We start from the raw sequence: 25,545 nt of genomic DNA on the forward strand, positions 1-25,545 counted from the left end.
GCGCGCGCGCGCGCGCGCAGTTGTGACAGAAATTGTTTCTCACAGCAGATGTGAGCCTATCGCTAGCAGCACTTACAAATGAAAAGTCTTGTGAATTCGGCCTAAGGTTCTTCTTGTCCCTGCTGTCATCGCTCTTGTCGAATTTTTTGTCGTTGTTTATTAATGACAAAACAGAGGCAAAACAGGCTTCCTAATGGTTGGCTGTCCCAAAAGGCAATTCAGAAATGAACGTTACTTGAACCACTGCAATTCAAGTGTATAAACAGTATAGACCCTGCGTAGATTCCTTTCTGCACAACGGCAGTCTGTAAACGACTATAGCCGCATGCTCCTGCGCCCAATTTCATCTATGCACGGAACCATGGTGCCGCTATGTTTGGGACCCCGTGGCCAGGAACATCCCCCCCGCCTTATTTTTTTTTTTCTCCGGACCTCCCGGCTAGCTGGTCGAGGCGTATGCGGAGGATGGACCCGAGCCAGCTCGTCGCCAAATGTATAGGGTCGCTCGCAGAGTCGTCGCTCAAGGGGGGGCGGGGGGGGGGGGGGGGCACACTTTTCGAGACAACAACAACTCGGTTGTTGTGCGTCGTCGACGTGACTCGGCGCCTTCGACCTGAATAGGGTCCACGCGCTGCCGACGCCCGACCACGCCGCCGCAACCCCCAAAACCCACCCACCGTGCTTCGCACCACCGCCCAGCCGCAGGTCGAGCAGGGCGACGATCCAAGTCGCGGGCCGGCGAGGTGAGGTTCGCTCCGGACGCTCGCCAGGGCCGGGCTTTCTTTCTCTGCCTGTTCTTTGGTCGCGTGCCAAATGACCGGAGAGAGTTCGTCCTCTGAACTGTTCGGGGGGCGAAGGAGCGGGGCGGGGGACGAGCCTGTGGTGGCCGCTGGGCTATATGGCGGTGTCCAAATCCACGTTACCATAGAGTGGCGCCCTCTGGATTTTAGATGCGGGCCTTAAAGGCGATGCTTTTGCTGGTTGAATGCGGCGGAAGCAATTTTTTCGCAGCCGGAAACACGTCAGGTCGGTGTTTTGAACACCATCTATTACCGGCGAGCGATGAGAAAGTGTACGCGGCTGCTGGACAGCGACGACCTGCTTGCTATGACGCGCAGCTATGTCATTGGTCACGCCGGACGCGAACCGCTATAAAAGCGCGCCCCTGGACATTTCTCGGCTGTCCAGCCGGTTGGCATCATGCTTTCCGTGCCCTCTCATGTTAGTTCAGGTTACCGCTTCGAACAGGAACTCTTGGCGGAATTTGACTACAAGGCGGATATTGGACGTGTCCACTACTATAAGCTCTCCTGAAAGCGCGACGCCGGTGAAGCCCTTTCGGACAATTTTTTTTCTCGTTTTTCGTGTGACGCTCGGTCCCATACCTCACAGCATCCGCCGAGTTCGATGATGTGAGGTGTGTGTATCGCTGTATCGACGCTCAGGCTGCGTCACTGCAAACATCGCAAAGTTTGGGCGAAACAAATAATATGCGATGCTACGAAACTACGGTACAAACGCCACTAAACCAACAAAGACTTCAAAAACAAACAAAGAAGTGAGTGACCACGTCCACGCGCACTTGTTTCTCTCGACGCCTGTATACCGAAAGCGGGCCTGGTGCACAAACTAAATGTGCCCGTAATCAATTTGCTGTCGTCCAATCCGGTTGCAGTGGATTTGCCGACCAGTGCAAGCGAATGCTAACGTCTCCGCGACCAGCAGAGAGCCTTTGAGTCAACGCGCGGATTGCAAGGTACAGTCAACCACCAAAGTTTACGGGACGCAAGGTCTGCCAAGAAGCTGAATTCTCGCGAAGCGTGGTCCCACAGCCTCGAATTAAATGTTCCAGCATGCAGTAGCCTTCACCACCTGCAATGTGATTCATTAAATACGAAGTGACATGCCTTAACAGTGGAGGAACTCACATTTGAAGGGGAAACCGCATCCCGCAAGCTTTTGCTGTTGACTGTACGTACGTTACAGCAGAGAGGCGTCCCAGCTTGGTTCAAGTGTCCCTTCTGAGGACGATGTCCACCTGGCTACGCTTCTTTCTTGGTTTCCTTGTCAAAAACCCTGCCTTCAAGGCGCCTGCATCGTCAGCCTCTCTTCGATGCCAGGACAAAGCGTCTTGACGAGGCACACCGTTCTTTTTCTGATGGCACGCCAGAATGAGCCTCATTCCTACGCCGTTAAAACGTTGTACCCTGAGCTATAGATATATATAGTGTTTCATCTTTCGAAATTTACCAGCGCAAAACAGACAAGCACGGAGGATAAGAACACAACACTGGCGATGTGTTGTGTTCTTTTTTTCCTTCGTCGTTGTCTGTTTAGCGCCGTTAATTTCCGAAACATGAATTATCCACCAACTCGCCCCAGGTTTCTCTTCTAGTACTGAGCTAGTAAAGGTCAGAAATCTTCACCCATCCTACAGCACTTATCTCTGCAGCGTCAGAAAAAAAGAAATATAGAACCTTCGCACATACGCAATATGTCCAGCTCTGTTTATTTTCTTCTTTTCTCTGCACGGGCAAGCAGACTGGTAGGTATACACGGATAGGCCGGCGCCATCCAGTCTCCGTAAAGTGACGCATCGTCGCAGTTTATGGGACTCACGCGCGCCCATGTGGCGTTTGCGAGACGGACACGACCGTTACCTCCCCCTCCCCCCCCTATCCCACGTCACACACACACACACACACACACACCACTCCCTCGAGGCAACCGAGCTCGGTTTCCTGGAAGCCAAGCGGGCTCCGCTACGGCCGAGTCAACCGGAGACCGCGGCTCTCTCAACACTTCGCCCGCTTCAATTCTTTCGTTTTCGTTCAGCCTCTTCTTCTTCGTCCTTCCATGTACGCGCTCTTCCTCAAAGCCACTTTATTTGGCCGTCTCGCGTTTTCTTTCTTTGTTCCTTTCTTCGTGCCTTCGAAGAAGCCCTTGGCCACACAGAGCGGACCACGTCGTCTCTGCTTACTCGGAGCACGCGGCCCCAAATCCACTTGTGGCCGTCGTGACGCCAGAGGCCCACGAGTTCTCTCGGCCGGCCTCAGCGGGCCACGCTCGTTATATAAACTCGGCCCGGCGAGTTCCGTGCAGCGCCGTGTGAGCCTGGGGATCGGGAAGGGCGCGTCGTCGTCGCCGTGCGTGCGATTTCTCCGCGTCGCGATGTAGTCCCCCCGTTATGGCAATCTCACATTGCGGGAATTGTGTGCGGTCTGCTTGCGACGCCCCGTGTCTGCTACTGCGTGCGCGAACTCGCTTTCTTTTTTTTTTTTTTTTGCCTTCGCCTTCTTTCTTTTAATCCCTCATCCAATTTTTCTCCGAGCAGGGCAGGCGACTGGACTGTGTGTGTGTGTGCGTGTGTGCGTGTGTGCGTGTGTGTGTGTGTGGGTGGGGGGGGGGAAGAAAGGCAGGGATGTCTGCTAGGCGTAGGTCAGTTAGCTGCTCCATACGTGAAATGACGATAATAGACGGAAGAGAGAGAGCAAAGAGACGTTCGTTCCTTGACTCTGAGGCTTGCGACAACCTGAGTTGCGTCGACTATATTGGCCCAACGTTAGACAACGGTGATCATACGTGGGACAGGCCCTACGACAAACCAGCAATGAGCAACGTTCACAATCCGCGCAATAAAATCTGCACTCCTGAGCAATGTTGGTCACGCGTAGAACAAATAATGGCCATCCAATAAGTTTGCGAGAGCCTCGAACTCGGCAGCGTAGGGCAGACATTTGTCGCGGATCGGTCTACCAATAATGCACTCATGCCGCGGCGCTCGCATTCTGTTCTCACTTGCTACTTTCCTGTGCTGTACATGATGTGCTTATTAAAGCTAACCCAGTAGTGTGTTTGATCTATAACGCTACATTCTGTAAACTACGGTGGTCCTACACTGGGCAGATGTCGGTAGTACATTGGACTTGCAATGTCCACACATTGGCCGTGTTCTAGCGCTGCTCTAATTAGTGTACGCAACATGGGTATGCGTAACGAATCAGAATCAGAATGTATAGTGTATTAAATTCATAGCAAAATACAACGTACGGATAAATAAACAGAAGGAGGCCCGAAAGCTCAAGGCTGTGGGAACTCGGATCAAAGGTCACAAACAGTAACAAGCAGCACCAGGAGTCCAACAATACGCCAACTTATAACGCGCACAGTTCTACAAACGATGTCACTGCCGCGTGACAACGCGCCTGCGTGGTCTCCATGCTTCGGGGACACTGCACGCAACTACGGTGGCTGCGAACAGGACGGGCCAGCCCGGCGGCGGGGCTCGCTGTCCGGCCCCAAGGCCTTTTCACTTTAGTCCAGCCGGAGACGGAGGCCAGGCCAGCCGCTGTCCGCGCGTATTTCATCCGTTCGTCGACGGCTCACAACGAGCGGTCGGCTTTCTCTTCGCTCGCTCCATTTAGTACGCTAGATTAGGCCACCCTAGCTCTTTCATTGTCTTTTCGTTTCGTTTCCTTTTTTTTTTCTATCTCTCTTTTTCGCAGCTCTCTTCCCAACTCTCTTTCGTCGACTCAATGTGGCGACACTACGTCGAAGGTTGTCTCTTCTACGGTTTTGTCTCCCGCTTTTTAAAACGCATCTCGAAGACGTCTCCGCGACTTGGCGGCACCTCGCGTGGACAAGAAAAAGCTATAGGCAGCACATATTACAGCTGCATTTGAACACTTTGCGCGTGCGAGCCTTCGAAAAACAGAACATAGCTTGCATTAAAGCGCACAATAATGCGTCACTATATTTTCTCGTGCGCAGGCGACCTTCGTAGCCGGCCTTGCCAGAACTGAAACGAGACTTCAGATCGGGAACTTAACGCTGTCACGGCTATGCCCCACATGCGCATACATATAGCATAGAGGGAGAGAGAACAACCATTATTTTATAGGACGGGACCGGACGCGCGCCAAATGCACGAGTAACGAAAGTTCAAATCCAATCGGCTGCGTGCTGTCTCCTTTTTTAGAGTTCTTTTTGTAGGTTTATCTCCAGTCTAAACATTGAAATTATATTCTGCGGTTTTACGTTCCAACACTCACGGTAAAATTATGAAGCACGCCGTAGTAGCTAGGAGATTCCCGATTAATTTAGACCATATGTAGTTTTTTTTTTCTTCTTTAACGTGCATCCCAATACGGGGTACATGAGCGTGTCTGGCTTCCGCCCCCGTCGTAATGCCGCCGTCGTGGCCGGGATCGAACCCACGACCTCCTGATCAGCATTGCCGCAATCTATCGCACAGGGGTCAGTCTAAAACTTTGATGTATATTTCGATTCGGCCACATGTTTCCTTGCTTTAGACGACTGTTGGCCTTCTTGGCAGTCAACCTCGAATTACTTTTGTTTGCATTAGGAACTAAGCATTCGCTTAGTTATTTATGAAACTGGCAAGCCGAAACGTCATCAACAAATTTCCGCTTTACTGAGTACACAAAATCATAAGCAGCTAGTTACACAACACATGTTATGAACGTCTCCTTTGGAACGGGGCGGTGGGTTGTGCCACCAAGCTCTTGCTCTTGTACTACCTAATGTCCTACCTAGGTTAAAAAAATAAAACGCAAGATGAATTCCCATAACCAAATTTTCGGACCCCCTACAGCTGCAGCTGCGATATGTGCGCGGTACCTGTTGGCTGCGACTATAATTTGTTTTCCTTTCTTGTTCGTTTAATGTTCTTTCTCATCTCTCGCGCATTTTTCGGAAGCGACTCGCAGGGGCCTACATGGCCCGAACACCTCTGTTTAAATAAAGTTTTCTAACAACAACAACAACTCGCTGCAGGAGCTGTAGAGGCGCTAGATAGTATATACAGTAAACGGAAAGGCCGCGCGCACACACACACACACGCTCGCCAGCGAGGTCGCATGCCGGACGCGGTTCTCGGCAGACATCGCGAACGTCCATCGCGTACACTGACCGTACGTTCCCGTACGTCACACAGCGGGCAGCGAGCGGCTGTGCCTCCCAGGTGAGCCTTATCATGGACGCGGCATAGACTTCTCCTCCTTGCTCTTTCCTTTCTTTCTTCCTTTCTTGAATCTTCGCGCTTCCCGCGAACCGTCACGGCGAAATTTGCGAGTCCAGGTGGCGCACACAGAACTGAGCACGAGTGACGGGGGAGGAGGAAGGGCGGGATGAAATGTGAGGCCCTCCCGATGGCCGCACTTTCTAAACACACCGCCGCCGCGCCCACTGAGCACGGCTCCTCGCGCCTAACATGCCTGTAGCTCGCGCCGTGGACCGCACGTTTGCTCTCATTGCGGAATGGCGTGTGTGCAGAGAAGGAGGGGGTAAAGAGAGAGGGAAAGGGAGGGATATGCGTGGGTCAATTCTCGGTAGTGTCCAGATTTGTTCTACCTTCTTTTTCTTTTTTTTCTTTTTTTTTTTTCTGTGTCCGTAGTGACCACCCGAAGGCTTCGCGGCCGTTTATATACGGGCAGGTGATGCCACGTGGTCCTCTGACCCGGTTCCCCCCACCCCACCCCCCGTTGAGCTGCGCACGCTAGCCGCCATCGCCAGCTTCATATCTGTCTAGCATAACCTTCAAAAAAAAAAAATGAAAAAAAGAAACATGGGACACATGTTTCCCCCCCGCACTTAATAGGAAGTTTGTAACAATTAAAAAAAAATTTCAACAAATAAAGACTCGGTTCGTTTGTGAATTGGTTGTTGTGGGTAGATTGAGATAGGACGTACGCCCCGGCTATACCATTTCTCGCTGTTGTGCTGGAGAAGAACGAATAAACACATAACTAAATGAAATAACGAAATATTAAAAAATAATAATAGAGATACGTTGACATCAAAACAAATCATACCAAAAAGGGTGATAACAAAGATAAGGGTGCCTCGAGGGAGAGACATTTCCTACGACAATTTGGCGTGGCGAGTACTTTGTAAATTGGTTCACTAGGGTTGAGGACTGGGCGAGTTGGTATTGCATTCTGAAACTGGTACAGCGCAACGTACAAATGAAGCAACAAGCCGATCCCGCCAGATAAAGCAACACAGCGCTCCGTTCCCTTATCTGCCCGCCTCGGCTTGTTTCTTCCTTTGTACGTTGCGCTGTACCAGTCTTAGATTGTAAATTGGTAGTGCCGCTTTGTGCGTCCATGCATGTCCGTCTCGTGTGCGTGTGGCCTTTCAGGGTTGCCGCAAGAAGCGACGCTGAGTTTAGGGATAGCGTTTACACCCACCGCGGTATAGCTGATTGCCTATATCGAGTTCCGCGGCTGATAACGATGTCGCGGATTCCAATCTGATGGGGCGTGGAATGCAAGAACGCTCGTGTACTCGGAGTTGGATGTACGTTGGATGAAACCCTGGTGGTTAAAGTTAACCCGAAGTCCCCCACTACGGGCGTGCTTCGTAACAAGATCGTCGTTGTCGCACGTAAAACCCTACAATTTATTTAACTTGCAGCGATGAATAACGCCGTTATATTAACGCGACAGCGTTAAGGGCCCCAGGTGTCGCAGAAAGTCCGGTGTCGGCGGAGTTGTCCGTGAGCGAAAATTGCCGTATATATTTATGTATATGCCACGCCTTGCTATATGACACGCGGTATATGCGGGCTATATCGCCACAACATTCTGTCACTAAAGTTTCTCATACCTTGTCTTGCGTTCTTGACAAAGTTATTCCTCGGAATGTTGAGAAGGACAGCCCACAAACAAATGTCACGAAACAAAGCACCGATAGCGCACGTCTTTTATGTTAAATCTTCTCAGACTTAAATATTAAAAGTCCGAAACAATTTTTTTTTTGGCGCGGCTGTGCAAGGCCGCCGAGATCAGCCCACGCAAAAGGCCGCGTTTCTACCAGAAAGCTCGCCTTCGTGCATAGCGTTCGCCGCCAGAGATTCCCAGTGTACATTTATTACGGTTACATAATAAGCTACAGTTGCCGGGAAGCGTGAGAAGCAGTCAGGGATCTTTCAATTTTTTTGGGCATCAAACGTGCTCCTTTACCTTCCAGAGACCAGAATGCACCTCATAAGGACAGTAATGGCTTTCCAAGCCGGTTCCTATTACTGGCTGGTATGCTACGAACGCGAAAATAACAAAAACATCAATCCTTTGTATCGTTTAAATGCCACTGGTAGATGCCAAAGGGAGTATGTTCATGTGCATAGACAAAGTAAGCATCTCATGTGTCCCGTGGCAAAAAAAAAAAAAAAAAGTGGGAGAAAGAAAAAGATACTGTTTGTCTTTTCTTTGCATAAACACAGAGATGCATCATCGTGTGGTGTGTTGCCACACTGACTCCATTCTGGAATGTCATGCTATTTAGCGGAATTGTAAACGTACTTGGTTTTTTTTTCCTCATGTGTGATGACACAGCAGCTTAAGCATACACTTATGCTATACAAATGGGACAGGAGATTCAGAACACGGGCGCGTGAGTGCGGTTGTACTCCGGCTTTCACCCATGCACCGTAGTAGCGTAGTGCACGGCTGCACCGCTGCGCTACTAAGCCCGAGGTCGCGGGGTCGAATCCCGGACTCGGCGGCCGCATTTCTAAGTGGAGGGTGAAATGCAAAAAACGTCCGCGTACCGTGCATGAGGTGCACGTTCGAGAACCCCAGCTGATCAAAATTAATCCGGAATCCCTTACGACGGGCGTGCCTCGTAATCAAATCCTAGTCTTGGCAAGTCATTTTGTTTTTCTCCGGCTTTCATCATCATCATCATCATCAGCCTAGTTACGCCCACTGCAGGGCAAAGGCCTCTCCCATACTTCTCCAACTACCCCGGTCATGTACTAATTGTGGCCATGTTGTCCCTGCAAACGTCTTAATGTCATCTGCCCACCTAACTTTCTGCCGCCCCCTGCTACGCTTCCCTTCTCTTGGAATCCAGTCCGTAGCTCTTAGTGACCATCGGTTATCTTCCCTCCTCATTACATGTCCGGCCCATGCCCATTTCTTTTTCTTGATTTCAACTAAGATGTCGTTTACCCGCGTTTGTTGCCTCACCCAATCTGCTCTTTTCTTATCCCTTAACGTTACACCCATCATTCTTCTTTCCATAGCTCGTTGCGTCGTTCTCAATTTCAGCAGAACCCTTTTCGTAAGCCTCCAGGTTTCTGCCCCATATGTGAGTACTGGTAACACACAGCTGTTGTACACTTTCCTTTTGAGGGATAGTGGCAACCTACTGTTCATGATTTGAGAATGCCTGCCAAACGCACCCCAACCCATTCTTATTCTTCTGGTTATTTCAGTCTCATGATCCGGATCCGTGGTCACTACCTGCCCTAAGTAGATGTATTCCCTTACCACTTCCAGTGTTTCGCTACCTATGGTAAACTGTTGTTCTCTTCCGAGACTGTTAAACAGTACTTTAGTTTTCTGCAGATTAATTTTCAGACCCACCCTTCTGCTTTGCCTCTCCAGGTCAGTGAGCATGCATTGCAATTGGTCTCCTGAGTTACTAAGCAAGGCAATATCATCAGCGAATCGCAAGTTGCTAAGGTATTCTCCATCAACTTTTATCCCCAATTCTTCCCACTCCAGGCCTCTGAATACCTCCTGTAAACATGCTGTGAATAGCATTGGAGATATCGTATCTCCCTGTCTGACGCCTTTCTTTATAGGGATTTTGTGCTTTCTTTCTTCGGCAGGTGTTAAATCCTCGGAGGACACAGACACCAAACAACGCGCGAAATTGTCGAATCATACGCTATTCAGAAGAGCTAGGGACTCCCCTCGCTCAGATTAATCGACAAAGAGCGAAATTAGCTGGACAGTAAGATCATCTAATCGAGAGACCTGGCTATGCACTCTGGTTGTTACGTGGTCTATTCGTTATCGCAGTGAACTTATTTTTATCTGCTGCCGCATCTTCTTTCGTGGTATATGCTCCTTCAAACAAAACTTCTCGTGAGTATGCGTCCATGTGCTGCCTTTCTCGTCCCGTCGTTAAGCGCTCCTCCAAAAGTTTCAGCGCACGAACGATCGAGCTCAGTTTTCGCCCAACGCCGCGACTTAGCGTAAAATGCACTCGTCAATAAATGTGACGCGTATATACCGCTTACAACTCTTGCGTTTCTCACGATCCAGTCTCTAGTCGCTGGCCGAGACGAGCCGACAACAACGGCAACATAAAGCGCGCACGAATGCCGTCTCCCAGAGGTCACGTAAAAAAAAAAAAAAAAAAAAAAAGCGTCTGCAAGAAAATGCCCCGCACGAGGAGCAGTTTGCACTTAGAGGGTCACTCCGGGTGGGTGAGGTGGGGGGATGCGGGGGGGGGGGAAGACTGCCCGGCCAAGCGGTCAGATGTCCAGCGACCCCGCGACCTCCTCTTTCTCTAAGTATGGGCGGAAAGAAAATTAGATAGGCATAAAGACACATGGAAACACACAGATAAGAACGGCATGCCGGTATGGCCAAGGGGCAGCATAGTGGAAGAAAAAGAAAGCTAAACCGTCGAGCGACACACCGGGGGAAAATCGCTGTACCCTCCGACAACGTTGGAATGCGCTTAAGAAAGCGGTGACGGTCAAACCCAGCGTCAAAAGAACTGTAGGATCATCGTGCAGATGTGTGCACGTTACAAGAGCGTTTACTTCAGTAGACTGTGCGCGAAGTAGTATGTTTCTCGTTTTCTTTCTGTTTGATTTTAGCAATTAACTCAAATGTCTGACCATGGTAGAGAAAGGTGTAAAAAAATTTGTAGTGATAGCAGCTATGCAACCACCAATAACTTCACCGTTAACATATGAAACACGCAGTTGCACATTCCCGTTGGCTGTGTTTTATGTTGATCAGCGCAATGAAATTAAACGCGCGCGCGCTCTGTGTTACGATTATAGCAATATATCGAACCTCGTTGTAACGAGCGCCGATATAACGAATTATTGGATATAACGAAGCCGATGTAAACTGGTTCTCACCAATATCGTCATCCAATGAATATATGCTTATAACGAACATCGTCTAAAGTGATTGTATTTTCGCACTTGATGCGAGCTTGTTATAACGAAGTTCGACAGATACTCTTGTGCGCGGCGATGCGAACGGTCGTTCACTGCTTGTTAATATATTTTCTTTTGTTTTGTTTTGCACGCAGAACCACTATAGAGCAAAGGCTTCAAAGCGGATCTATATCGCAACCCTCCTCCCTCTCCCCCTTTTTCTTGAATATCGGGTACATTAAAATAAATTAGGCATATCAATCAATGTATTTCCACCCAGCGTTCTGCGTGCGTTCGTGCGCGTTTTAGTTGCTGCGCTCTGATGGCATGCATGTGACAACAGCGACATTCTGCGCGGCCGCAATTGAACAAACTGTGAGACTTGGAAATATATTCCTGACAATAGGATAAATTCGCCTCGTCACTCATCGCAGCGGTCAGCAATTCACGTTACTCACTCACAGTTTAAGCCCGTTGATTTGCAGAAACCCGAAACACAGCAATAAACGAAAAAAATAAACAAATTCGGTCCCAACCTCGTCCCCAAGAACACAGAAGAGCAAAAATAAAGAAAACTCGAATAAGAACGACATTTGTCAAACAAATGTTCTACAGTTCTCTCTCTCTTTCTCCCTTTTCTCTCTCTTTTTTTTGTGTCAGTTGGTTCTTCGATAGAGCTCACGCAAACAGCCGATATATGCAGCAACACACAGGCAGCCCACTTATTAACTTTACGGATTTTAACTACGGCGTCATCATCAGTGCATAATCGCTGCTCTTATCTGCAGTGGCTTACGCGACTGCCGTGTGAACTTAGGCCTAGCTCGGACTACTTGGGCGCGCGGAGGGATCGATTCAAGACTCACCCTCGCGCGTCGGCGACGCTTTGAGGACGGCATCCTTGGATACAAAGGCGTCGTCATCGTCTGCAGAGGAAAGATAAAAGAAACGAAACTGTTAAAACACAAGAAAACCTTGCAGAGGAAAAGAAATAATGCAAAGACACGCGACTGAGCCTCCCAAGTTTTCTAGACGCCTTAATTACATGCGTACTTCAAATAAATATGATGCGTAACGCTGTCTTTCCAAAATAAAAGTGAACTATACCGATAGTGCTGTATGATACATAGGTGGTGTCCTAATCCAGCGCCCATCGACTGCTCCCTCGTAATAATAGAAACAAATCTCGAAGGCGATGCTTTTGCGACAGGTATGTGCCAGAAGCGATTGCAGAGCCCGAAACACGTCATAGCCGCCTGTTTTATGCACCACCACCCTTACATGAAACGGAAAATTGTCATGCACCACAGAGTAGCGCGAAGAAACCGACGAAGCTATACACTGACACTTGAACGAAGGAACCAGCGCAAAGCTTTTGGAGCCTCGAGGGGCCCTCCACCTTGCGCAATTCCGCGGAACTGATTTGCTATGAGCATTGCCTCCGAGATTGGGCAGCGCGCGCTATCCTTGCGCGCACCACCAATCTTGGAGGTTGTTTTCTGAAGCGCTAAGCGTAGGTTCCAATACACGCACGCCCTATGACAACATTTCATGCTCCCGCTGTAGCTCGGACAACCTTTGATGATCGCCGATTAAGTGCCGTAAGAACATTCAATGACATGGTGGACTGGAATACGGGTATAACTCAAGTTCCGATGGCCTGCAATAAAATTTCGGGAATTTCCCGAGACTAAATTGTGATGCATAGGGTTTTCTCTCCTTTTCTTTCTTTTTTATTTTTCGATGTCATCACGGATAAATGCAGCATGAGGACCAAGCCAGTAAGGGTAGTGTGTTCCGGCACCCTGTTGTAGGAATGACATTTCTGTGCAAGTCTACTGTAAAAAGCACCGCATGAGTCGTTAATACCCAGATTCTAAAAAAAAGAATGTAACAGAAGTACGGCACTTCGTAAGGAATTGCATGAAAAGCACTGACTGATATCAGGTGCTGAAAGGACATCATTGTGCACACAACTTGCCTGCAAGCCTTCACACGGCGAATCTCGGATGTTATCGGTGCTGGTATGAAATGAAATTATTGCTATGCTACCCCCCCCCCCCCCTCCCACACACACATTCCTCTATTAGAGCCCCTGACCCCAAACCCTCACGCAAACAAATGCTGTTCCAATCCACTAGTACACTAAGCGAGTACTGCCTTCCAAGCTAGGCTACACTGTATACGTCAAATCACTTAATTATTAACGGAATGAAACAAAATTTTCGTCGAGGCACACACACACACACACACACACACACACACACACACACACACACACACACACACACACACACACACACACACACACACACACACACACACACACACACACACACACACACACACACACACACACACACACACACACACACACACACAAATAAGCTTTTACAATCAACCACGAATACCAAGCGAGTGCTCTATGTAACAGTGTACTACGCCGTACATCTGAATGGTTTTCTTCCAGCACCTGGACGCGATTTCAGAATGACAAGCGAGAAGGAAACATTCACCGCAAGAGTTTAAGTATAGCGTGGGTGTACTTCCCTTGACTTTACTTCCCTTGCCAACAATAATAAAAATAAAATAATAAAAACGTCTCGGCGTTTAGAAATCCTCAAGGACAAGCCGACAAACCCAGGCGATGTGGGTTGGGCAACGACGCCCGCTCCATTGATCGCGGCTGACCAGGGGGCGCGTCCCGCGACCAAAGAAGGATCAAGTGTCTTCCACGTCGGGAGGACTGCCCGTTAAGAGCCGAAGGCCTCTCCCCTCTGCAGCAAAATGCACCGCAGAACCCACGTGCAAGCCGAGGTGGCACTCCCAAAAACTTAGCACGCCGTTTCCTTTCAAAAAGCTCCCGTTCTTGGATTACACAGAGAGACACGTGAACATCGAAAGGCCGTATATATATTCAGAAATATGGGAAGGTCGTACGCCTCGCTTCGGGACGCACAGCTTCTTTACCTCGAACACGTGTCTGAATGCTTCCTGCGGTTGTACTTACTTATTTATCTTTCTCTTAATTTCTTCGGGGACCCCGCACTTCTAGGGGGAAATGCAAAAAAGAACGGTTGTTAAATTGCAGTTATACTATACCCAGTTGTCGCAGCATTCACTGCTTCGCATAACTGCAGTTGGTATAGAAGTAAAGTTAGTAACGTCGCTGACTAAACAAGGCATAGTCACTGTTACTGAATATCGGATATATATATATATATATATATGCGCGTGTACGTGTGTAACGCATTCATCGGACCTACTCTGGGGCTCAGGGCGGGTGCCCGAAGACTGCGGCGTACATTTATAGTTATAACCACGACAATACGTCGGCGCGTCATTCACGTACAGCAAAGCCGCGCTGCGTGCGGTAAGATTCACGAGACACGTGCGTATGCAGCGTATGTAGTATAGACGTGAATATTGTGCACAGGATTAGGGCACGCAGCGAGCGCGAGCCTTTGTCGCCCAAGGACGCCTCCATGCGTCCTCGCCCCCCCCCCCCCCCTATCTATGTTGAAATTTTATTTTATTCTTATATCCCACTTTCTCGTATAGCTGCCTTCAAGGTGCAGGAATATGGGTGAGCAACACGGTCCAGTGTTGAGGTGATTCCGCATTTAGTATTCTGCCGTCGATTATTGCACATTTGGCAACAAAGGTTCACGAACAAATTTTTATATGCGAGTACACATGTGCAACTCATTGTAACAGCCACTTCGTTACCATAAAAATGCGAGAAAATAAATGTTCCAGGTATATTGTTCCTTCTTTTTTTTTTTTTGGCTGGTTGATTAGGTGTTCACTTTAGTGCTGAACCATACTGTACACACACACACACACACACACACACACACACACACACACACACACACACATTATATATATATATATATATATATATATATATATATATATATATAGTACCTAATATTCAGTACTCGTTCCCTGAAATGTTAGTTTCTGATGATGAATGCATAACGACGTTCGGCAGCGCTTGTAATCTTTTCCCGACTCGTGAAACAAAGCACGTCTTTCGAACCAGACCAAACACAGAGCCGTGTCTTCTCTGATCTATTCATTTCCCGCGCACTCACGCTATGCCCATCCAACGAGCCCAACACAGTAAAGATAGCTTTCGCATGACGTCACGGACGCTATATAAAGACCCCGTGCGTGGCTTCCACTGCACTGCTGGCGCTGTACCGAAAAAAAAAAAAAGTACATCGTACAAGTGGTGTGCAAATCCAACTTCCAGCGACCACTTCCGCGTAGAAGCTGAAGCGGATCTCGAAGGCTATGCTTGACTGCAAAAGACGGAAACACCTCATCGCGACCATGTCATGCTGGGAAGAAGGAAACATTATTCAATGGATGGCCGAATCATGTTTGCCTTGCCATACGCATAGCACGCTAGTCCGTAGCAGGACGGTGACATGAAGTGACGCGTTCAGCCACTATAGCACATAATTATGCAGCACCACAAGGAGCACGCGCAGAAACAAAATTAATTAAATTCTTGGGTTTTACGCGCCACAACCGCAATCTGATTAATGAGGCACGCCGTAGTGGGGGCACTCCAGGTTAACCCTGACCACCTGGGGTTCTTTAACGTGCGCCCGATGCATGGTATACACGGGCGTTTCAGCCGCAACAGGTGGATGTATAGCTGGATGGGACGACGTCAGTGCAAACCATCGATGTTGCGTGCTCTGCGTGCTTCATTATTTCTCCGCGTTCATAATTTCTTTCAGCGCAAGATCAACGCAACAGCCTTACACAGCGTATCATCAGCGGACTGCTTATAGACACCTTCGCGCAAGTCGCGAAGAAAGCCGAACTTTAAACCAGCCTCCGGCATCGCTCCCGCTCGGCCGGCCATGCCTCTCGTGTGATCCCATGCGCGCGCACACAACACACACCTTTTTGCGCGCTGTAAGCGAGCGCGCGTGCCCACAGCCGAGCGTGCGTGCTTACCTGCGCGTAGCTGCGTGGGCGTGGCCAGGGGGGCGTGACCGACCCGCTAACGAGCCATGAAGCGCACGGTGGCACGAACTGAGAAGCGAGCGCCCTCTCGTGTCTTCTCTCTCTTTCTTTTTTTATGCTTTCTTTCTCGTATTTCGTTCGGCACAGCCGTTCGCATGCTCCCGTTCCTGTTTTCTTTAGTGCGTTTTTTCTTTTTTTTTCGCCTGTCGTTCATTCTTGCCGAGATGTGCGCTCGCTACCGACGATCACGTTTGCCGCCGCCACCCGTTAAAGCGCGCAGCAGGCGACAGAGCTCCCGGCTACCGAAGCACGATGCGGTGAAAGGCCAAGTTTTTCTCGCTGTCAGCCACGGCATCTCGATCAGTGAGGTTATGGCGTACTGCCGTTTAGCGCGAGATCGCGATTTCCAAGCCTGGCCTCAGTGTTCTTTTGTTTTTTGTTTTCTGTAAACGCCCGCGTAACAACGAGAACAAAGCAGTGGCACCGCGGTTTTATAAGTTAACGATACAAAAACAAACAAACAAACAAACAAATCTTACGTTTTTAACATGAACTTATTTAACACACACACGCACTCACATATACCCAAGTGAGGACGTAAGCAAAACAAATACTTCAACACTTCTTTTAATCTTTCCGTCCCCTTTTCCCTTTCCCCAGTTTAGGCCAGCCAACGGGGCTCAGTCCTGGTTAACCTCCCTACCTTTCATTTATCATTTGCTGTCTCTCTCTCAACACCAGATGTCATCAGATAGAAAAACTAAACTAGCACGTATTCGAAATGAAAATAAACCACAACGTACAATGTTCTTGCCCTAACCACTTCCTTAACATAGCAAGTAGAATAAGTACGAAGTAAACATAGCGAACATTAAATAAGGACACCATGAATGAAGACGTTTCATACGCAAGTGCATCGATACGAAGAAGGACTGCGCGGCCAAGCGCATACCGTAACGACTCTATGTAGCCCTGCCCGAAGAAGCACGTACTTCAACATTAACGGAGTCGGGGGATCATAGCGTCAGATAAGAGGAAGTGTACGCAGCGTTCAGAATATGAAACGTGCAGCACTTCATGCAGAGGCGCCTTGAGCGAGCCCGCGTGGCCACGTTGGACGGCTCGGCTTTGCGTGCCGACCACGTGCAAAGTGCCGGCATGCCTTGCATACACATTATCGCCCGTCCTCGTAAGCTTCACAAAGTACGCTGGACATTACGCCGCAAAGATTAACGGCGAATGCCCTCATGAGAGGGCTTAGCGCGCAATGTCGCGTCCCCGTGTTTTCCGTATTCTGTTCGTGCTGTATACACACAGCGATGCGGGCAAGCTCTTTCCGAATTAATAAGCGACGCGCGAAATTCCGCAAGTGCGCTTCCCCGCACGTCTAGGATCGACCTGCACAAGATCGTCACCGTGAAAGCGAAGATAGAGCAGTAGCGCGCCAACTGGTATAGTTATCATTGCCACCATCTCTTCCTTATGAAATGTACTCGCCGTTGGTCCCGCGTACAACCGCGGGACCAACGCTGCCGGAAGCGAGTGGTCGGCCATATTGTTGTGGGCAACCTAAAAGAGCCGAACAGCCTATTTCCAGTATTTAGCGCGTGCCCCATTCAGCAATCTTTTTTTGCACGAGTAATAGATAAACGTGCGAAATTATGGGGGTGCCCAAGTCAAAGTCACTTTTATCAGAATATATATATATATATATATATATATATATATATATATATATATATATATATATATATATATATATATATATATATACGGAGTTGCAAGAAGCGCCATCCCTCCTCGTGCAACCTCGGCCTAGACTGCGGTGCTAAGACTGTGCTTAAATCCGCGCAAGGCCGGTTCACATGCAAGGGCGTTTGGCTACTGATCACGATGCGAGGGCTTCGATTATCAGCCTCGACGGTGACCGCATTGAGATGTAAACTGAATGCAGGTGGCACTTTTACACCGTGCTTTGTGCATTGGGGCCTTTTGTGCATTCTCGAAAAGAGACCATGTGGCACCACCTTGGCACTTGAACTCACGATTCCGCGCGTATAGATAGGGGATAGACTCGCGCAAGGTCATTTACATGCGACGGTCGTCGAATGCGCGGCCGGAATCGCCATTTTCATCGACATTCGTTAATTCGGTCCGTTTATTTCTCTTATATAACTGAGTCTTATGCCTGCATATACCGATACCTGCTCGCCAGCACCCGCCCTATAATACGATTACTTCATGGCAGATGCATGCTTATACGATGAAATTATGGGATACATTTTTTTCACGATCGGACACCCAGCCATAGACAAATGAACAGCACAGAGAAACACAAAGGCACGAAAGAAGACGCGCATTCCGGATATACGCGGAGACCTCTGGCGGCATACCGCGCTGTCGCATACAGCCACCGCGAACGCGGTGGGCCGCGTATTTTATTTAGACCACGTGCACGTGCGTTGGAATGAGAGTCACGTCTCGACGAGAAAGAGCCGGAAATCGCGGTGGTGAGCCAGCCCCGGTCACTCTAACGGCGTAACATACACAGCAGAGCCGCCGGCCTTTTTGGCTGCCTGACGAGGGCCCGCGTGTGTGCCTCCCCTGGATCGTAAAGTGCACACACCTCCATTCCCAGCTTTAGGATAGGGTAAACTCGTAGCACACTTGGACATTAAAGGAGGAGGAGGAGGAGGAGGAGGAGGAGGAGGAGGAAAAGACAGGAAGGAAGGAAGGAAGGAAATGTAGACAGGTCAACCAGACGCACGTCTGGTTTGCTACCCTACACCGGGTAAGGGGTGTAAGGGAAGAAAAGAAAGGAGAGGGAGGGAGGGAGGAAGGCACTATCGATGTGAATACGTGCGAATGTCCGTAACTTCACGCCTATAAGCGGTCACTGAGGTCAGTTGCTTTCGTGAAACGTAGCAGCAGTGTCCGCGTCGCTTTGTAAGCCTACGACGCATGGGGCCATGGTCCGAGAATCTTAGTCTCTGAAAATGGTCTGTTATATAATCGGTTTAGCACCCTCTGAAGAACGTCGCGTTCATTGTCATAGAGATCCCCACAAAAACACAACACCTGCTCAATCGTCTCTTCACACTTGCACGAGTCACAGATCGGTGTGTCGGACATTCCAATGAGGAATGAACAGGCTTTCGTACATTTCTCTTTTCTCGTACATTTCATACATTGGAAGGCTTACAGAGTGCGCAGCGGCAGCGATGGCCATGCGACACCTTATACGAAGCTGTCCGCGTTCAACCAAAGCGAGCAGAACTGGTATTGCAGCTAGCGATCGTGTTTAATTAACAACGCCGCCGCGGCATATAGGTCTGTGGTTGCTGAGTAGGAGGTCTCCGGTTCGGTACCGGTCACCGGTTGCCGCGTTTCGATGGGGACGGAATGTAAAAGAACCGCTCGTGTGTACCGTGCGTTGGGCGCACGTCAACGAACCCCGGGTGATCAAAGGTAATACGGAGTACTCCATAACGACGTCCGTCGTAATCCATCGTGCAACTTCAGGGACATTAAATCCCTTAATTTAAGGTGTCGCGCTGAAATTATAAGACTTCACCGAGGGCTATTAGAAAGATCGACAACATACGCGCTCTGTTGTCGAACTTTCTTAGTACTCGTCTTAGGCGCTGTTTGTACCCCCTTTCCACGTGGAAGAACAACTACCTTGGGCAATGTACCTTGCGGACCTCCATTCGGCACGTTTCACACGTTTGGAGAAAGTTAGAATATATATATATTTTTTTCGTATTTCGCCTAATTACATAATGACTTATAATTAGTTATTCAGCTTCATTAAATACTGTACTCACAGCAAGAGTGTCAATGAGAAACATGATTGACAATGCTGAAAAAAATTCCCGATCCAGCTATCTGTTGCTCGATACGTGCGACACAAAATTTATTGAAAGCCGCAAAGAAAGCCTGAAAAACGCGAGAAAGGGTTTTTGTCGGTTTTCGCGGGCCTATTTCATGTTTGTAACAAAAAAAAAAAACTTCCTTCAAGGCGGTCTACAGTTTTCTCACTGACGCTTTCTTGCTCTGGATATAACACTTGGGCAGTTCATTAATTAATAATACCTAATTACGTAATTAAGCGAAATAAAAAAAAAGTCTAACTTACTCCCAGAGACGGCAAACAACATTATCTTGGTTCGCTGTCCAGCTACGCGGCACTTGCATATTTTTTGCATTTTGGCAGAAGTGACGTGAGACATGTGGTATATACGAAGCTACGACAGACGGAGGTTGGGAGAACGAATGGACCTCGACGAACTCGGAAGCACATAATGTGTATACAATGTGTAAGTTATGGGGGCGCAGTCTAAAGTTTACCGGTCACGCAAGCCGCGACTATTAACTGTCCCGGTCTGTGGCAGCGGACAGGTTCCTGTTTTCGTTTGTACATATTCTTTGCTTCTTGCGTGTCGTGGGTATAGACGCGCCGATTAGATCTCGCGGCGAAGAAGGGTCAAGAGTTTGGCGATCGCGCTCGGACTTCAAAGTCGCTGTGGGCTGCCGCCGGCAGCGCGAAGGGTTTTGTGACTTCCGAATGCGTGTCGTGCCACATTTTACGCCTTGCAAGCCGCAGCTGTAGACTTAAAAAAAAAATAATATCACTTGAAGTTTTTTCAGAGATCGGCAGGAACCGAGAGAGAGAAACAGCCTTACACACAATCGTGTAGGAAATTCGATTGCATTTCAACAGAAACTCAAATGAACTCAACAAAAATTAAACCGCAACACACAGGAAATTTTATAGCAAATTTTCTAATGCCCAACCATTAGGGCGGGTGAACAGGGCAGTCATTTTGAAGCCGCAGAGCAATGATAGAAAGAAACGAGAATCCTTGATAAGACCCTTACATAAGTCGTCGTAGAATATCGGTTATCTTTTCTGTTGACTCTGTTCTGAGCCCTTGCGAAAGTCGTTACATACGAACTGATGCCAAATTGGCAAATCTTTTCCTTCGTAAGTGCTCTTTGCCATTACTGGTGTCCAAATCCACGCCCTCGCGACGGCTGCCTCTGAGTAAGAGAAACCGATTTCGGGGGTTATGCTTCTACTGGCTACGTGCATCGAAAGCGATTGCAGAAGCCGGAAATACGTCACAGCCGCCATGTTTCGGAGATTAGCTATTGGCTAACGGTATTCCCTTATGATATGTCCCCACCAGGTTATGCTCTTACGAAATATCCTATAGCGTTACAAGTGTTTTGTGAACACCTGTCCCGTGTTCAGACTTTTTTGTTGATTTCAGTAGACTTTCTGTCGAGGCGCAACAGAATATCATCGCGACTTTTGCAATAGGATCAGCTTGCCTCGGTTAACGTTACTCACGACGGTCTTGGATCATGTAAAATATGGTCCGTGGCTAAAGTGAAGGCAGAATTGGTATTCCGTCATCGATTCCAGTTCCGATATCCATATCCCAAATTAGCCAGGCAACAGCATGGCAAAATAACGAGAATTTATGATTGTCACTGCCGGGAATGGGTGGAAGATTTCGCAATTAATAGGCCAATCTGTCACAGGATACTCGAATGACGAGAAAGAAACGTACAGAATAAAAATGGCGTGCAGCGCATACGGCAGGCATTACCAACGCATGACGGGCAGCTTATACCGCTATCATTGAAAAGTGTCAAGTCATTGCATTCTACCGGTACTCACATATGGGCCAGAAATTTGGAGATCATAAAAGAAGTTCGAGAAGGAACCAAAAACTGCACAACGAACAATGAAATGAAAGAAAATTGAATCGCCATCCCGGGCCTGCGCAAGTGGATCTCCAAGCACTACAGCTGCTGACGGGATTACACAATGCTTTACTGATGGTTCAGATGCTTGTTTTGAACTTGTTCTTCATTGAAACATACGTTGTTTTGTGTTTTGTACGGGTGATTTCGATGAATGGTGTGCACTCTTCGCTTCACTTTGCTGAGCGCTCGCAGCCTCTTCTTTACGGGGGTATACGTATGCGCCACTGCATTTTTTGCTTGCTTACGGGGGTATGAGTCATTGCTGATGATGGCAGATGCTTGCTTCGATATTGTTCTTTATTGAGACGTACACTGTTCTGTATACGTAGGTTGCACGTGTGATTCAAATGAATGTATGCATTGTTAGCTTTACTTTGCTGAGTGCTTGTATAGCCTCTGCATTACGAGGGGTATGAGCCATTGTGTTTTTACTTGCCTAGGGGGGTATGAGCCATTGCTCATGATGATAATTGTTGTACACGGACAGCCACGAAAAATGCCGACCGTGGAGAGGCTAACTGCTTCGCTGTAAAATGTTAGGGGTAGCCGATATTCTAGTTTACATTAATGTGAAGATATGGAGTGGGATAGGTCATGTAATAAGTAAGCCAGATAGCTGGTGGTCTCTTAAATTTGCTGAACGGGTGCCAAGAGAAGGAAAGCGCAGTCGAGGGCGGCGGAAAATTACCTGGTGTGATGAAATTAGGAAATTTACTCGTATATGTTGACGTCGGTTGACGCGAGAGAGGGGTAATAAGAGAGCGGTGTGACAGGTAATTAATGATTATGATGACGATGATTCAGCTTAAGTATACGCCGGCTGTACGCGTACCGCTTGTTGTTTCGTAGGGGTAAGCTGCGATTCCTCGAACCATGGGTAAAACTTACCAAGAAGTGAGAAACCTTGCACAATTGACGGTAAGTTTTCGCACAACCACATGTCATGTTGCAAATGGGTGGAATTTGCTGAAAACATTTTTAAATATGTTTCACTCGGTAGCTTTCTGTGTGGCCACTTGAATGTAGTATCATAGCGGTGTATAACAGTCGCACATTGTTGTTACAAACTTATGAGTGATACACTAACGAACTAAATGAAAGCGGTAATAACTTATCAATGCGGAAGAAAAAATTTACCCACCGATAAAGTGATTTGTTAGAGCCTCCCCCATGGTTGTAAGGCGGAAAGTGCGGTAGCTGACCCTGCGAGGACGCGGTCGCGACCAGTATACACCGCCGCCCTTTCTCTGCATTTTTATCCTTTTTTATACACATATTTTTTATTCCCTTTCGCATATGCTCTACGCATACACCGCACACTTCCGATTCTCGGACCTCTCCCATTCTGCTCCACTCCCCTTTTTTATTGCCTTTTTTACTGCCTTTTATACCGTTTCAATTCTGTTCTCTTTTATAAGGCATCATCGGTGCTACTTCGCTTCCTCAACTTTCTTATCTCTGGCGTCGATCTTCGCTGCTCACCGCGAAAGAAAAAAAAAAGCAACAACAACAACGCAAGAACAAAGAAAATATAAGAAATAAGGAGCAGGAACGCGAGCAGCCCGCACGGTGATAAGCGAAAGACCCAACCCGACGTCGTACACACATACTGACCGCAACCGCATACACGCGCCGATGTGACCAGCGAGCCATTTTATGGTCTCCGCGTTGTCTGTGCCGAATCTTTATGCCTGGTCCTCCCAACGCGAGTCTCTTACTTAATCGCCGCGACCCTCCCCCCTTCTATACTTAAAGAGAAAACCGAGTATGCAGATACTATGTATATACCCGCAGCCCTCGAAGGAGAAGAAGAAAAAGAAGTCCAAGCGGTCAGCTTCGTTGATCCCTCTATTTTTCATTTCGCGGTCTACCCCAGGTGGCACGCAGATACGCTACGAGGCTCGCAGCTCTATATCGCTCTATGCAAATCGCCAGGAGGACTGGAAAAGAAAACACTGGGTACACTTAGGACAGGGTCTTAGAAAAAAGATGAAGAAGTCGTGGACGACGTGCTTTCACCGTTCCACGCCACCGCCACTTAGCGCTGTACACTATGGATAAATAGTTAGATAGATAGAGAGAGAGGGGGCAGAGAGGGGAGGCGGGGAGGTTAACCATACACTCTGGATAACGCGTAATAGCTTGGTACGAAGACCTCGCGAGCGTGCGATCTTAAAACAGAAACAAGAAGCGGCCGCCGATACGTGGACCATGAAAACGCGCCGTCCTATATGGGAAGCGGGAACGCCGCAGGCGGCGACAATCCACGATCTAAAAAAAAAAAAAAAAAAAAAAACACTGAATGTTTCGCTTCCGTTTCTGCTGGTTGATGCGTTTTGTTGACGCACATTGTGCGGCTTATCGGCGCTGCTCTGCTGGCTTATCGGTGGCGACAGTCTTCGAGTCTTCCTATACGAGCAGCCAAGCTATACCTCCACGAAATCGGGTCGAGCTTATCGTTCGCTGGACGAACGGCACGTGTGTTTGACAGCACGCGATGTGTGCGTGCAGGCGTGTGTGTGTGTGTTTGTGTGTGATATATATATATATATATATATATATATATATATATATATATATATATATATAGAGAGAGAGAGAGAGAGAGAGAGAGAGAGAGAGAGAGAGAGATAGGGAGGGAGGGAGGGAGGGATGCCGGAAGATGGTCGCTGCATGTGCCGAAAGCCAGGTCCTAAAAATGTATCTTAACTCTTAAAACGTAACAGGCCTTGTAGCACTTTGAAACGGTTGGAGCCGAGTTGGCGGTCAAACCATCGCACGTATACTTGCTATCGCAGCGGTTACCGCGAGGACTTTTCTATAGACCACGTGCGCTTAGAGGCCGTATATTATGCGCAACCCTGCGCCGTGGGCGACCAAAACCCGTTAGCTCGACGACGCTAACCTCGTAAGACCTGGGCTTAATCATGCCATGTAGATAGTATACCTGTCTTGCAGCTGATACGCCCTTTTGAGATTAACGGCTTGTTCTCTCAACAAGCTCTCAACGAGATACCTTCATTAGTTTTCGTTTTTTCGCTCCGCGTTGTGGTTCATTTAGAGTGTGTTTTGCATCTGTAACGTGCACTGGGGGTGTGACTTATTTTTTTATACTTTCCCATTTGGAGTAGAATGATGCATGTGTGATGCAAAGGAAGGCGCTCCAAAAAGTACGTGAAATAGCCCCTACCCTTCGCTCTCTCATTTTCTATAGGCGTTGTCCAAATCCACGCCTATACACGACGGTTGGCTCAGAGTTAGGGCAACACACTTCGAAGTCTATGCTTTTGCGGACTGCATGCGCCGGAAGTGATCGCGCAGCCGGAAACACGTCATAGCCGTCACCTTATGGGCACTCTCTATTTCGACGGCTTGACTTAGGTACTATCGTTAACAAGCTAGATGAATGACGTTACCGTGAACTCGCCGCGGTGGCTCAATGCACCAATGGCATCCTGACGCAATAAGGTCGAGGTCAGGGGTTCGCTCCGCGAGCGTCCTCCATAACCACACGTTTTAGGCAAGCGTTCAGTTCGGTCTCTTACTGTACACATGAAAGACAGGGTGCGCTGGATGCTGCAATATTGCGGACAAACACAAGGATAAGAAATGCACGCTAATAACTCTGCCTTTTCAATAAAAAAAAGATTTCTCTCGCTCTAAAACATATTTTTTTTTTGTTTTTGCCTGGAGAGATTAACATTGCATGTTACGTGCAATGCATATGTGTAGACAAGGTATGCACTAATTTCTCTCTCATATGTGACACTTGTGTATCTGTATTGCACCTGTAGTGTTTGTGAGAATTATAATGCTTCTTTTATGAATTTTTTTTTTACTGTTCT

The 25,545-nt window shown here is 48.2% G+C and overlaps 1 protein-coding gene across 1 annotated transcript in view; it reads right to left on the reverse strand.

The window, feature by feature from the left end:
* The window catches only part of LOC126533546 (B-cell lymphoma/leukemia 11A-like), a 557,606-nt gene that overhangs the window by 287,453 nt on the left and 244,608 nt on the right, over positions 1–25,545 (reverse strand). The window contains exon 2 of the mRNA XM_072289374.1: positions 11,800–11,859. Coding sequence (XP_072145475.1) covers positions 11,800–11,859 — 60 coding nt within the window. The remainder of the gene's footprint in view (positions 1–11,799; positions 11,860–25,545) is intronic.

Source organism: Dermacentor andersoni, chromosome 7, assembly GCF_023375885.2.
Source record: "Dermacentor andersoni chromosome 7, qqDerAnde1_hic_scaffold, whole genome shotgun sequence".
Taxonomy (NCBI): domain Eukaryota; kingdom Metazoa; phylum Arthropoda; class Arachnida; order Ixodida; family Ixodidae; genus Dermacentor; species Dermacentor andersoni.